Source organism: Spermophilus citellus (assembly GCF_964194105.1).
Source record: "Spermophilus citellus genome assembly, chromosome: 13".
Lineage (NCBI taxonomy): Eukaryota > Metazoa > Chordata > Mammalia > Rodentia > Sciuridae > Spermophilus > Spermophilus citellus.
The window spans coordinates 54667669-54683535 of NC_138193.1; the positions used below are offsets into that span (position 1 = coordinate 54667669).

Sequence of the window (15867 nt, forward strand, 5' to 3'; positions counted from 1 at the left end):
TTACCTACCTCCATTAGTTTTTAAAATTTTGTTACATTTCCTCATTGTTTTCTTTGTCTAGGTGATGAAGAAAGTCTAGAAACAGCAAATATACATGATCTCAAGGACATCCGCAGAGTGTAAAAAACAAAATAATAGCCAGTATGGTGGAGCATGCCTGTAATCCCAGCAACTCAGGAGGCTGAGGCAGGAGGATCATGAGTTCTAAGCCAGCCTCAGCAACTTAGTGAGTGATACCCTAAGCAACTTAGTGAGACTCTGTTTCAAAATAAAAGTAAAAGGCTGGGATGTGGCTCGGTGGTTAAGTGCCCCTGGGTTCAATGTCTGGTACCAAAAAATAAAAAATAAAATAAATAAATAAATAAATAAATAATTAAAGAAATTAAATAAAAAATAAATAAATAACAGTACTTACATTTTTAGGTTATATGACCACCTTTGTATTTATACATGTTCTTTTTCCTCAGCTACTTGAAAGTGGATTACATCCATTCATCCCATAATTCTTTAGTGGATGTCTCCTAAGAATAGAGACATTCTCCACATAACCACAGTGCAGTTATTACGTCTAGGAAATTTAACATGGATACAATACTTTTTATTAATCTATGATCCATATTCCAACTTTTTCACTTGTGTCAATAATACTCTGGAAAACATTCTTGCATCAAATCCAGGATCCAATCCCATCACACAATGTACTTCACCATCTCTTTAGTGACCTTTAACGGTGGGTCAGTTTTTCAGTCTTTGTCTTTATGACATTGACGTATTTGATGAATGAGGCCAGTGATTTTGTGAAATGTTCCATAATCTGGGGATTTCTGAGGTTCCCCATGATGAGATTCAGTCCCTCCAGAATGCCACATTGGTGACGCAGTTCACTTCTCACGTCTCCAGGCACAAAATATCCATCTGCCCCTCAGTGGTCCTTTTAACGTGTCCCTGTCACTTTGGTGGAGGTGGCACTTCGTTACTTTCTAGCACAACCAGTTTCATCTTATACCATCCCTGCCCTGCCCTGGAACCACCCACTTCCCTAGGGAACCTTGGTTCCTTTCACCAGGGTCTAGATGTCATTTGGTAGTTTTGCTCTTTATTTAATATCCATCTGTTTCTACCTCCTGGCTAGTTAAGTTGGAATCCCACTGCTTATACATTTTATAAAATCATAAGCACTTTTCCATGTCATAACTATGGTCTGAAAGCATGATTTTAAATGTCTGCATAATATTCAATCATATAAATGAATGTCACTCAGCCATTACCTTGGTGATGATTAATGTAGGTAGCCTTGGCATGTACCTCTGAACATATCTCTGAACATTCTGATTGTTTCCTTAGACTGAGTTTTTGGAGATAGAATTTTTCCAGGACAATTGTAGGAGCATTATGTACGTATGCTTTAAGTGGGGAATGGTTTGGGCCATTTGAGCTATAGAAGAGGCTAGAAAAGTGATTGTTGTAGCCAGGAATGCTGCTGAGGCTTGTTCTGATCTGTGTTCTGTACCTGGAGGTGGGTGGCAATAGGGGGTAGAGAGGCTGCTCTGTGTAGGGGGTGCCAGGATGAGCAGAGGGATGGGTCTGATTTATGCAGGAACTTTGATGACCCAGGGCCTATTGCAGGTCTTTATTGGGAAGGGAAAGGAAAGAAGCTGACTGCAGGGGCTGCTGTCCTTGTAAGCAAGGGCAGGGAAGTGGGAGCTCCTGTTTTCTTCACTATGTAGAGCATAGTGCTTAGAGAGCTGTGGGGCTCTAGGGAGGGATTTGGGGCAGAGCCCAGAATGTAGTGAGGCATGAACCCCCAGTGTTTGCAGCTTTCCCCTTCATCTCTGAGCTTGGCACCCTCTTTTTATTCCTCTTGAATTTGGCTTAGCCCAGCTGGCTTTGTCCCCAGGTCGAAGGCCCAGCAGCAGTGTTGCTTGGTTTCCTTTCATTGGGCTTGAATGCCGGTGGCCTGCTTAGCACAAAGCCTTCCTTTTCTAGGGCCCCTGCTCCGGGGCAGGGTTGGAGAAGCTGGTCCCTTGGCCTGCACCTCACAGCAGTTCCAGGACTCTGGTTGAAGCAGGGCCCGTGGGCCATGGGTGCAGTGCTGTCAAGTGCAGAGCCAGACCTTAGAGAGGAGCCCTATCAGGGGTGGGCAGGGTCTTCATGCTCCCTAGAGTTCCTAAGCAAGGCAGGGGGCCTGGGGAGATGGCTCCCAGTGATGCTTGGAAGCTTTTGAAGGGGTCAGGTTAGATCTCGGGACAATGGGAGAGAGGGAGAAAAATGGGAGGCATCTGGAAAAGAAGTTGGGACAGTCACCAAGTATCGGAATGGTCTTTCTGAGTCCACTTTAGGAAGCCCTCAACTCTGGGAAAGCTGCTTTCAGGTCCCTGAGCAATGAGGCCTCATGGGCATTCATCATCCCCACGGGGAGTCCTGAGGACTGGGGGGCCCAATCATAAGGGCAAGCTGCAGGGGTGTTCCCAATGTCTTCAGGGTGTGTACAGCCGCTGACCGCCTCTCCTTTTCCACCCTGCTGCAGACATCCTTCTATGGCCGCTTCAGGCACTTCTTGGATATCATCGACCCTCGCACACTCTTTGTCACTGAGGTAAGTCAGGGCTGTCACTCTCAACAGAAGCCCCTTGGCTTCTGTACCTTGTCACTGCAGACTGTGTGGGCCATCTAAAGGGCCACGGAGGGTGGGATGAAGGAGTGAGGAGTTGGGGGTGGGTAGGAAACAAGAGGAAGGTAACGGATTGTCTGTCTGCCTACCTACCTAGAGTTCATTGACTGCTATATACTGTTTCACATTATTTCATTTGAATCTCACAACAGCCCTTCAAGATAAATGCAGTGTTGTTGTTGTTATTATTATTTGAAAACTTAATGAAATTATTACCAAACTTATTACCTAAATTATATGCTTGTTATAAAAGTTCAAATAGGGCTGGGACTGTAGCTCAGTGGTAAAGCTCTTGCCTAGCATGTGTGAGGCCTTGGTTTGATCTCCAGATCCCAGATTGGGAAAGTTTAAACAGCAGAAATGTGTTTAAGTAGAACAGAAAAGGATCCTTTAATCACCCTCCCTGCCCAGTTTTCTCCTCTCCTACAAATTAATGGCTTTTAAGGTCAGGTTTATTAAGACATAATTTATACCTTTTTTAGGTGTATAGTGCTATGGGTTTAGGCAAATGTATAAGTCATGTATGCATCACTGAAATCAAGATATAAAACATTTCTATCACCCTAACATGTTCTCTCACTTCTTTATAATCAATTCCCCTGACCCCAGCCCCTGGCCACCACCCATCTATTTTCTGTTTCTATAATTTTGCTGTTTCCAGAATATCATCTAAATGGAATCCTGCAGCATGCAGCCTTCTTCCCTTGACCAAAATGCTTGTGAGATGCATCTGTGTTATTGCATGTATCAGTAGTTCATCTATTCTTATTGCTGTGTTGTGTTCCATTGAAAGAATGTTCCAGAATTTGTTTATCCATTCACTTGTTGAGGAATACCTGGGCTTTTTCCAGCTTGGGACTATTATGAATAAAACTGCAATGAACATTTTTTTTGTGTGGATGTATGTTTTAATTTCTCTGAGTAAATAACTAGGAATGAGATTGCTGGCTCATGGTAAGTAGGGTAAATATATATTTAACTTTATCAGAAATTGCCAAACTGCTGTTTAGAGTGCTGCACATTTTACATTCCCATCAGCAATGTGTGAGAGTTCCAGTTGCTCCACTTCTTCACCAACACTTGCTATTGTCAACTTTTAAAATACATTTATATATTTGGTCTCTAAAGGCTTCTCATGTGTATTTACGTATATGTGTGCAGGAATGCATATGCCTGTGAAATAGTAATACTTATTAGATACCGTGAGCAAAGCAATTTGTAAGCATTTTTAAAAATTGACACGTAGCTGGGTGCAGTGGTGCATCCTTGTAATCCCAGCGGCTTGGGAGGCTGAGGCAGGAGGATCACAAGTTCAAAGCCAGCCTCAGCAATTTAGGGAGGCCCTAAGCAACTCAGCAAGAACCTGTCTCTCAATAATATACCAATAAATAAAATAAAAGGGCTGGGGATGTGGCTCAGTGGTTAAGTATCCCTGGTACAAAAAAAAAATTGACACATAACCCAGTATTGCAGAACATCAGGAAATAAAGATAAAATTTGAAACCTAGTAGAGAAAATTGAAATAAAAATAAATTGACACATAAAGTTACACATATTTAAGAGGTGCCATGTGATGTTTTGATACATGTATACATTGTGTACTGTTTAAATCAAAGTAAGCATCTGTCCCCTTAAACATTTATCATTCCTTTGTGGTGAATTTAAAGCATTTTCATGTATTAGCTCATGGGATTAACTCACAGCCACTCTTAACAGAGGAGATGATTATACATTCCATTTCACAGAAGAAGAAACAGTAGAAGTTAAGTCTCATGCACATGGTGCTGGCCAGTGGTGGAGCCAGGGTCTGGACCCAGGTGTTTGTCTATAGACACTTAACTGTCAGCCAGTTCACATTCCTATTCAGGGAACTTGAGTTGAGGAAACTCCTCAGAGATTTCTTAGGCAGCAGAAGGCCTGAGCGCCATCCCTAGCCTTGGAGGCAGCTTCCTCCTGGACAGCACTTCACTGCACTTCTCTGTCATGAGCAATGCCTTTCCTCCGCCCTGGAGTTGACAGGCTCTGGGAGCGAACAGTCATGGTGGGAGGAAACACGAGGCTTGCTGGACACCTGGGCCTGAACCATCCCAGTGTGTACAGGTAGCAGCCCAGTAATGTGGAATGTGGGGATTACCCTGCTATGAATTTCCTACTGCATCTCTGCAAGAACTAATAAGGGCCCAGTTATTTTCCTGGCTGGCCTTATTGGCCTTCTTGGGCTACCGTATCTTAGGAGCAAATGTGCTGAACTTTTAGGCTCTGTGTGGATTCTTCTAAATAGGAATCAGTGCAATTACATAAAAATTTTTACCAAACTAGAGAGAATACTTACCTAGCCTAGGTAATATCATACAAGATAATTTCAGAACCATGCAAAACGAGGTACAATTGCAGTTCTGAAATCCCAATGCAAGTGCTATCTGCTTGGGAGAGGAGGTAGCAGAACCAGAGCTTAACTCAAAAGATGGAGATGTTCATGGTGGACTTTGAGGCTCACTGAGAAATGGCAGAAGGGGATGTGGGAGACAGGAAGGTGTGTTAGCTTTCCATCACTGTGATGGAATTCCTGAGAAAGGCAACTTAGAAGGAGGAAAGGTTTATTTTGACTATGGTCTCCATCCATGGTCATTTGGCCCTGCTGCCTTTTGGCCTGTGGTGAGACAGAACATCATGGAAGGGAAAGCTGCTCACTTTGTAGTATCTGGGAAGAGGGGGGGGGAGGGAGGGAGAGATGGAGGGGGGCAGGGGGGAAGGGAGGAGGGCTGGTCCCAGTTTCTCCAAGGGCACACTCCCATGACCTAATTTTCTTCTATTAGTTCCACCTCCTAAGGTTCCACCACCTCCTGGGTGGGGACATGCAACACTTCAGCCTTTCAGGCTCATTCTAGATCCAAGCTATAGCAGGAGATATTTCAATGGGCCTCAGATTACCAAGAGCAGACGGGGGGGTTGGGGATGAGGTGAGCTACAGGATGGCATGCCACCTGGGCCAGGGAGCTCAACGCCCTCCCTTTTCCCAGTCCACCATCCTCCCATTCTCAATACCATTTTATTTTACACTTCTCTTCCTTGATCCATTTCTCTTTTCTTTACCTCTTGTATTTTGAAAGACCTCAATATTCTTCCACATCACTAAACCAAATTTGGTCTGTTTCTCCTATCAATCAATTTAAAAAAAATGCTTTTAAAAAAACTATTGAAGTGTCAAAGAAACTTAAATGTTTACTTATTAGAAAATAACCGAAGCAGCTGGACGCAGTGGTGCACACCTATAATCCTAGCAGCTTGGGTGACTGAGGCAGGAGGATTGTAAATTCAAAACCAGCCTCAGCAACTTAGTGAGGCCCTAAGGAACTTAGTGAGGCTCTGTCTCAAAATAAAAAAGGGCTTGGGATGTGGCTCAGTGGTTAAGCACCCCTAGGTTCAAACCCTGGTATCAAAACAAAAACAAGGCAAACCAAGGCAGCAGAAGATTTAAAGTATGTTTAAAATTTCACATGTTCCGTCCCCTCATTGAGATCTAATAGGTTTCCCAGAAAGATCTGCACCTCCCTTCACTACTGTACCTGAGTTGTATATTATTTCCAGGAGTACCTGTTCACCTTTTGGAGAATTTCTGCTCCCAGAAGATATTCTAGGCCCTAAAATCTCTGGAAGGACCAGATGCAGTGGCACACACTTATAATCCAGCAACATGGAGACTGAGGCAGGAGAATTGCAGGTTCAAGGCCAGCCTCAGCAATTTAGCAAGGCATGTCCCAAAATAAAAATTGAAATGGGCTGGGGATGTAGCTCAGTGATAAAGTGCCCCTGGGTTTAGTCCCTAGTACCAAACAACAAACAACAACTCTTAACTCTGGAAGGGCCCTGAATGGGGTCTCCAGGCTGACAATTTGGTAAGTGCCCCTCATTCTCACTGGCTCAAGCACAAGCAGGGTGTTTGGCAAGGCCATCTCTATTGCCAAAAGGAGAAACTAGAAGTAGCAAGAGGAGCCTCTGAGCTGAGCCTGCCCTCCTTCAGGGCTGGTTCCTTCCACACTGCTGCTCAGTCCACAGATTAGGTCTACAGAACACTGCTTCTGTCCCAGGGCCTGTGGCTGGTGTCCTGGAAGGAAATATGGGGCAGTGGCTGCCCAATTGGAGGCAATCTGGATGGCCCATTGGCAGGGTGCAAGGATACGAGGAGGTGGCTTTGGAAACTGGAGCTTCCCAGAGTGGAAAGATCCTGGGCAGCATGAGCCATCTGTGACCCGGTTCTGAGGGGCATATGCTGAGTCAATGGAGAGACTCATCTTGAGAGAGTTTTGCAGCTGTTCGTTTGCAATTTATAACTGACCAAGCTTTAAAAAGATTCCAACCCTTGTATGTGTAATGAGGCGGAGGAAATTTTATTCACCAAAATGTCTCTTAGGAAGAAGGCTGTCTTTGTTCTAAGAATGCCTTAAACAAAGGCTTCAGAGGAGGAGGAGGTTGCTGTGTTTGACAGGGAAAGAATTGCACTTTTTGATCCTAAAAGGAGAAGGGAAAGAGAAGGAAGAGGAGGAGAAAAACAGTGGAAAGAAGAGTAAGAAGCCCCAGGGTGAGCTGAAAACCAGCACAAGAAATGCCATAGCAGAGATTGTCTGGGCTCTTTTGTATTGTACTGTGTTTATAAAAGTTGTTGTGGACTTGCACTGTTGCCCCCCTTCACCATCATCCCTGAGAAGTTATCCACAAAGTCTGCTTAGTCCATGAAATCTCTGCAAGAGGAGATGACTTAGGGTATCTTGGAAGGCCGTGAACCTCCTGTAGTGTGCTTAGTGCCTTGCTTTTGCTGAGGCTGGTTTTGAACTTGCAGTTCTCCTGCCTCAGCCTCCTGAGCCACTGGGATTATAGGCATGTGCCATTGCGCCAGACCTGAGTTAATCTTTTTTTTTTTTTTTTTTTTAGATGTTGGTGGACCTTTATTCATTTATTTATATGTGGTTCTGAGAATTGAACCCAGTGCCTCACACATGCTAGGCAAGTGCTCTACCACTGAGCCACAGCTCCAGCCCCACTGAGTTACTCTTAATTCTGGACAGAAGATGGAAGGCATTTGCTCTTTTGAATTTAATAATTACTTAAGGGTTGACAGATTATCATTCGGAAGGGCATAGAAAACTAACTGAAATAATATTAATAACACCAACTCAATTCTAATATTGGTGTAGTAATCTGAAACTATTTTGAATGCATTGTTGGATAGAATAAATAAGTAACTATACTGATATTGGAACCAGGATTTTCACTGTGGGAATCAGGAGGTAGTATATGGAGTAGGAGAAAAGAAAAGGAATTGGTGTGCTTTTGTGTTGGAATTAGAGGTGTCAATGTGAACGCATGATTTGCACAAAACACACATTTACATTATATTTCCTAATTTCCTGGTTCTGTTCATTGAAAGGGCCTAGAAATAATGACACTCCAGTTACAATGAACACACCTGGCACTCAGATGTTGGTTTCTAAACACCATTACCCACAAAAAGGAACCAGGGCTCCTTGGAGAGATGGTGAAATCAGGTCGGAGGCAGAGAGGATTGCTGTGGAAAGTAAGGAAATGCTGAAAGACACAGACATAGCAATTGCCTTGAAAGAAAACCCACTGGCCATTTTTGGGATAATTGGAGCATTGAAAAGAACAGCAATAGATTTTAACACACTGAATAAAAAAATAATCTGGGAGTCTGTAGTCATACTAAAACTGTGGTAAGGGGAATGAATCTCTTTGCAGAAGAATATCAGCTAATAACTGTTGAAGGAAATAACCTTGTGTAACTTTCATTGACGTAATCATTCCTGTGAGGAGCGTTATTGGATGCTACTTCTGTAGAGTAGAAACAGAATATTTATTTTGAGAAACAGAATATTTATTTTCTCTCAAAGTATCACTGGCAGATTACTTACTTTTTTTTTTAAAGAGAGAATGAGAGAGGAGAGAGAGAGAGAGAGAGAGAGAGAGAGAGAGAGAGAGAATTTTTAATATTTATTTTTCAGTTCTCGGCGGACACAACATCTTTGTTGGTATGTGGTGCTGAGGATCGAACCCGGGCCGCACTTATGCCAGGCAAGCGCGCTACCGCTTGAGCCACATCCCCAGCCCCAGATTACTTACTTAACAATAACAAAGGGGAAGAGAGAGGTACTTTTTTTAAAAAAACATTTATTTTTTAGTTGTAGTTGGACACAATATCTTTATTTTATTTTTATGTGGTGCTGAGGATCGAACCCAGGGCCTTGCATGTGCTAAGTGATGCTCTACCGCTGAGCCACAACCCCAGCCGAGTGATAGCTTTATGAAGGGCTTGGGGGATATGCTTTAACCAAATTAGCTTCACCAACTGTGAAAAAACGTTATATTATATGCCTTCTGATGTGGTAAGAGTCAGGTGGTAATCACTAAATACCGACGAATAAAGAGAAAAATAAAAATTGCTCGTAATCCCACTTGCTAGAATTAATTAATAAATAATTAATTTTGCAGTACTGGGGATTGAACTACTGCTGAGTTCTACTGCTGAGCTGCATCCTAAGCCCTTTTTATTTCATTTTGAGACAGGGTCTTGCTAATTTGCAGAAGCTGTTCTTGAACTTGCCATCCTCCTGCCTCAGGCTTCCAAGTAGTTGGGATTATAAGCACATACCATCTTGCCTGGTTTGCTAGAAATAATTGGCATTAACATTTTGGAGTGTGTATATGTACAAACTTGGGATGTTTTATACAATATGTATATCTATATCTATATCTGTATGTCTATATATATATATATAGGGAGAGAGACAGAAAATCATATGTGACATGTATGTATACATGATGCATCCTTTTTTCCATGAAGCATATATCATGAACCTTTTTTCTTGTTATTAAATGTTGTTTTAAAATGTAATAACTGCATTATAATTCATTATATGGTTATTCTAGAATTTATTTAACAATTTTCTCTATTGTTGATCATTTAAGTGGTTTCAAGTCTTTTGCCATTACAAATAGCATTGCAGCAAATATCTTTGTACATAAATTTTACTGCATTTCTCTTTATTTTCTTTGGATAAACTCCTAGAAGTGGAATTTCTGGATGAAAGACTTTAAAGTTTTTGAGATATATATATATATATATATATATATATATATATATATATATATATATATAATATACATATATATACATATCCATATATACATGTCTCCACAAATTGCCCTGCAAATTTTACCAACCTATACCAAGATTTCCTCAGTTTATACTCCCAATTGCTATGAGTTCGTATTCTTATATACGTCAAGTTTTTGTCTGTCTGCATACATTTTTGGCCTATTTATTACATCCAGCATATACTTTGTACTTGTTTTTTTCCTTTCATTCATTTCCAAGTCTTTTACATAATTTTTAAAGATCCCATTTTATAGTATAAATAACCATCTCCTGTTAGACTTCTAGTTCTAACAGATATGTTATCTTTTGCTTTTCTGCAAAAAAAAAAAAAAAAAAAAAACGGTGTTGGGCATATCACTTCATTTCTGCTAACTTAATTAATTTATTTTTTTTAGAATAAATTCCCAAGGGCAGGATAAGCAAACTGGAGACCATGGTTGTTTTTAAAGTTCTTGGGCCAGCTGGTTAGGTTTATGTCCTAAAGTAATGCACCACCTGTCATGCTACCAGAACTGTATCCGTTTACCTCAATAGTCCCCCTGAGGTGACTGGAGGCCCCTGTCCTGGGGCCTATCCATGGCAGCAGTCAAGGACACATCCCATTAAAGACAGGTTTAACTCAGGGGTTCTGGAACTGCTAGGAGGGAGTAAGAGTGGCATAAGATGGCCAGTGAAAGACAAGAGAAGGGCTTGGGACTTTGCCTGAATGTGACCATTAACTTTGGCCCCCAAGTTCTACCACTTGAAAGTCGTGATATTATGGTTAATCTGTGAAAAAATGCATGTCCCTAGCCCAGGTGGTGGTGCGTGCCTGTAATCCCAGCCATTCAGAAGGCTGAGGCAGGAGGATCACAGGTTTAAGACCAGCCTCAGCAACTTTGTGAGGCCCTAAGCTACTTAGTGAGACTCTCAAAATTAAAAATAAAAAGAGCTTGGGATGGAACTCACTGGCAGAGCATCCCTGGGTTCAATCCCCAGGATGAAAGAAAGAAAGAGAGAGAGGGAGGGAGAGAGGGAGAGAGAGGGAGGGAGACAGACAGAGAAAGCAAGCAAACAATCATGACCCTGTTTCCAGTAGATCCAAGATGCGCCCTGTGAGAGCAACCAGTTACTGAATGGTCAGGACATGGATTGACACAACCTCTGAGCCCCCTGCCATCTTATGCATCCAGCTGCTCATCCATTCTCCCCCATCCCAGCCCTCTTTCCTTCTTTTTTTTAAGTTGCCTTATCTTTAGGGGTGCCAACCTCGTCTCTTGCCTGAAATGCCCTTGTTCCCAATATACGCACTTCCTCTAAACATTGAAGATTAATTCCTCTCCATTTTTTTTTTTTCTGTATCAGGTTGGGTATGGCTTTGAATGAGAATAATATTGCTCTTCCTTTTCTTACCTGGGTGGCCTGCCCAGGTAGCCATCAGCTTTGTGGAAGTTCCAGACACTGCCATGGTTTCTTTTAGAGTACAGTTGCTATATCAGCTTTCTTGCTGATATCTCATGGAAATGGCTCAGAACTGGGGTGGAGGGTTCTCGAGATTTGTAGGTGCCACCCACCACCCTGGGAACTTGGGTAAGAAAATATCCTTCTTGGTTACAGTTTTCTAAGAATGGGGATGGCCAAGATGGTTCTATGATATATACGTGCCGAGGAATAGCCTCACCCACGTCTTGAGTGAGCAGGGCACGGTGACAGATCCCAGCATCACCATTGAAGGGTTTCTTTTGGCTGCCCTGGAACCTGAAATCCAAATCCTGACCCTGCTGCTCCCTTATCTCCCAGCAGCTGCAGTCCTTCATTCTGTCAAAATCCCACGATGCATGGCCTTGTGTTGGTGATGGGTGGGGACAGGGTTCAGTCCTGTGACACTGCAGATTCTTAAAACTAGCTCCTGCACTTTGCCATATCTGACAGATAAGATGGGCACACGACTGGCAAGTGGTCAGGAACCTCAGAGAGGGGCAGACCCAATCCTCTCTATTTGAGAAGGGGAGGGAACATTTCTGGAAGATTCCCAGAGAAAATAGTACCAAGCCTTGCAGGATAGATGGGGCTGTGATAGGCTGTTAGGGAGGGAAGGACTTCTGTTGAAGGGAACAGTATGGGACTTTCCAGAGGAAGGAACACACAAGTGCCACCCACAGGGTCAGTGAAGCCCTTCCAAGGGTCAGAACGTGGTGATGAAATATTCCTGGGTGCTACTCACCTCTATTCCACCTGCTGTCACTACCATCTTGTATTAGATGAGTTAAATAATATTATAATTAAATATTTAGATTTAATTATAGATATTTAAGGCTGTCTGGGGTCAGGAGTATAGAGACCTCAATATAAATAATTAAATATTTAGATCATTTTGACATTCAGGGCTTATATTGAGGTCTCTATACTCCTGTCCCCAGCTATTCAGGGTTGACTCTCCACCTGCATTTAATTTGGGGGCTGGGCTGTGGTGCTCGGGAAAGATCAGTTTTGCTTCTGATGACTCTTTCCCTAACTGTCCTTTGTCCTTTCCTTCCTGGGTCCCTCCATCCCCATTACCCTGACCTCCAAACCTGTCCCTTTGCTTCTTCCCCTTTCCCCTTGGGGTCTTGGAGGAGGCCCAGAAGAGCTGGGGTTCTCCTTTGTTTAAAGTCTCTGCTGCGGGAGCAGGCACATGCATTTGCGGAGAACTTTCTGGAGACATTGCCCCTGTAAATAAAAGGAGAGGCTCCCGTGGCAGGCCTTCCGGTAGGCTGGTGGTGGAGAAGAGCTGGGGAGGCAGCAGTGCAGGCTGTTCTACCCCAGGCCCAGGGCTCCGCACAGGCACAGCCTTGTCTCTGGGCCAAGCAGGAACCCTCACAGCTTTTGCATTCAGGGGCTGCTAGCCTGTTTGTTCCTGGTTGAAAAGACTTCCTGCAAAGCTTACCCTGCCCCAAACTCCTGCCCAGCTTTCCCCTTCCTCAGGTTCCCTGGGCCCTTGTGTCAAGTCTCACAATACAGCAGCATGGGAGGAGGGTGTAAAGCCGGGAGACCTTCCTCAGAGCCCCCAAGTCTCTGTGAACTTAGCCACCAGAACAGGAAGTCTCAGGGACCTCTCTAGACAGGTGGCTTGGGGCCTTGCCCATCCCACAGGGCCTCTCAGTCTTAACAGAAGTGTCAGGTCAGGACCAGCCTAGGGCACCCAGGGGGCAGAAAAGCCTGTTCCAGCTTCCTGCCGTCCTGGACCCTCAGACTTGTCTTCAGGAACTTTGGATTCAGTTCTCCCTCACCCACATCGTTTGCCAAAACCAGGACTTATTGGAACTTATTCTTTTGGCAGGAGGGCTCCCTTTGATGACCGTGTCAAATGAGATGGAATCTGGCCAGGTTGTTATAGGAACTCAGGAGAATCCCTAGAGTGGGAGAAATAATGAGAACACGGGGCCATTCACCACTCAGCGTTGGAAAGTAGAGCATGTATTGTCTAGGCCCACGGAGGCCGAGGGAAGAAACAGGCTTGGCCCGGGCAGCCTGCCCCATCTCTCAGAGGCTTTGGGGGCATTGGTGGTGGGGGAGGGTGGGCAGAGCAAGGATCTGGCTAAACTCTGGGTTTAAATGCTAAATCACCCACCTACTATTTGTGTGACCTTAAGCAAGTTAAAACAATCAGCACCATCCAAATTTGTTGAAAAACAAAACGTATTGACTCTAGAGAGAAAATCAACTCCACCTTTGCAGAGTTATCACAGAGGTATGTGAAAAGATGATTTAAACTGAGTTTTTGTGCTTTCCTATTTTTCCCCCCCTGGTATTTCTTTAAGCAGCATGAATTGCTTATGTAATTGGGGAAAAGAAAACAAAAACAAAACAAATGAATAGCTGGAAATGAATAGTTTGGAAATGAATAGTTTCCAGGAAATGGCTCTTTGAAGTCTGGTAGACATCTATACATTTAAAAGGAAATGAACAGTACTTTCCAGCCTTAGGCCATTCCAAGTAAGAAAAGCTTTCCTGATTCTGCTGTGGTCCAGACCTGAATTGGATCAGTGCTGGCTGCAGGTCCTGCACACACAGACCTGATGGCCCAGGGGGCCTGGCTGGTTTGTTCTGGTTTGGAAGTAATTCCTGCTGCTGTGGCAGAGCCAGTGGCTATTCAGCATCCACCTCCTGCCAGCAGCCAACTCAGCAGCCCTGTCTGCCTCCTGGATGCCCCCCCCCCCCAGCACTGCTTCCTTGTTTAGACCAAGGGATCATATTGAGGTCTCTATACTCCTGTCCCCAGACAGCCTTTTTCCACAGGCCAGAGGTAACAAGGTAACTTCAGTGAGTTTTTCCCCTCACTCTGGCCCTTCTACTGTCTGAATTTCCTTATCAGATCCTTGACATAAATTACCTTCTATCATTATTGTCTGTTTATTGTTAATTTTTTGAGGTATGCCATATATACTTCAAAATGCACAACTCCTAAGTTTATGTCTTAATGAATTTTTACATCTGTTTATACCCATCTGACCAACATGCAGATCAAGACATTGAATATTTTTATTACCCCAGAGTATTTTTTTGTGTGTGTGTTTCTTAGTCCTTTTCCCCCTCCAAGTGTAATACTGTAATGACCTCTACCACCCTAAGTTGTTTGGCATTTTTTTTTCTTTTTTGGAACTGGGGGTCAAACCCAGGGCTTTGCGAATGCAAGGCAGATGCTTTGCCATTGAACTACATCCCAGCCCTGTTTGGCATATTTTTGATTTGGGTATCTTCTTTTGTTGTTTATCATTGAATACATCAACCTTCCATTGCCATGTAACATATCACCCTGAAATTTAGTAGCTCAAAACAATCATCAGTTACTTTGCTCATAGAACTTTAATTTGGGAAGGACTTAGAGGGGATGATTTATCTTTGTTCCCATAAAATTGGCTAGGGTGGCCCTCAGCAGGGAGGAACTGGAAGATCCATTTCAAGATGGCTCACTTGCATGGTGGGTAAGTAGGTGTGGCTGTCAGCAGGTGGCTCAGTGGAGCTGTGCACCAAGGTTTAGTTCCTATGCACAAGGATGTTTACTAAGCTGCTTGGGCTTCCTTACAGCATGGCGAGTGGGTTTCAAAAGAGTGACCCTCTTGAGAACAAGGTGGAAGTGTGGGCTGGTGTGATCTAGCTGCAGATACTGCATGATCTTACTGCTCCATTCTGTACTTGTTGAGGCAATCACAAATCTGGCCTCCCAGAATCAAGGAAGGGGTCATTGTTGACCTTTGGAGGGGAATATGGGAAGGTTCTAGAAGATTATGGGAGGTGGGGATATTGAAAATATATTGGAAGATATATTCTGCCACATTATGTCTGTAAGATTTGCCTACATTGTGACATGTATTTTTAATTTTACTTTTTCAAATGCTGTATAATATTTCATTGCATGCATATATTATGATTTACTTATTCATTCTCCTGTTAGTTATTTGCATCCTATGTGAATAGTACTTCAATGAACATTCTTATACCTGTCTTGGTGGACAAAGGCTACCTTCTATCATTATTGCTGCCTCTTTTAGTTTTTTTTTTCTTTTAATTTTTTTTTAGTTGTCAATGGACCTTTATTTTATTTATATGTGGTGCTAAGAATCGAACCCAGTGCCTCACACATGCTATGCAAGTGCCCTGCCACTGAGCTACAACCAGCCCCTCTTTTAGCTTTTAAGATTTAAAAAAATCATACCATTACCATCCAGCCCTCTTTTGTGTGTGTGTGTGTGTGTGTGTGCGCATGTATGAGTGTGCACCACGGCTGAGGATGGAACCCAGGGCTTCGCACATGCTAGGCAAGTGCTCTACCACTGAGCTGCACCCCCAACCCTTTATTTACTTTCTTTTGGGACAGAATCGTGCTGAATTGTTCAGGCTGGCCATCCTCCTGCTTCAACTCCCAAGTAGCTGAATTGACATGTGTGCTCCAGTGTGGCTTTGTTTTTTCCCTCCCTTTGTTATTGTCGCCATATGTACTCTAGTAGATAATCTCTGCCAGTGTTTTTAAAATGTTGAAAGGAGATCATAAAAGCATTATATAAAT

The 15867-nt window shown here is 43.3% G+C and overlaps 1 protein-coding gene across 3 annotated transcripts in view; it reads left to right on the plus strand.

The window, feature by feature from the left end:
- Positions 1-15867, plus strand: part of SFXN5 (sideroflexin 5) — a gene marked incomplete at its 5' end in the record, with an annotated part of 112681 nt that overhangs the window by 8710 nt on the left and 88104 nt on the right. For all 3 annotated transcript variants that reach the window (XR_014018692.1, XM_081265543.1, XM_081265544.1), the window contains one exon: positions 2528-2596. Coding sequence is in view for 2 of the 3 variants with exons in the window: in XM_081265543.1 (XP_081121669.1) it covers positions 2528-2596 (69 nt within the window). The remainder of the gene's footprint in view (positions 1-2527; positions 2597-15867) is intronic.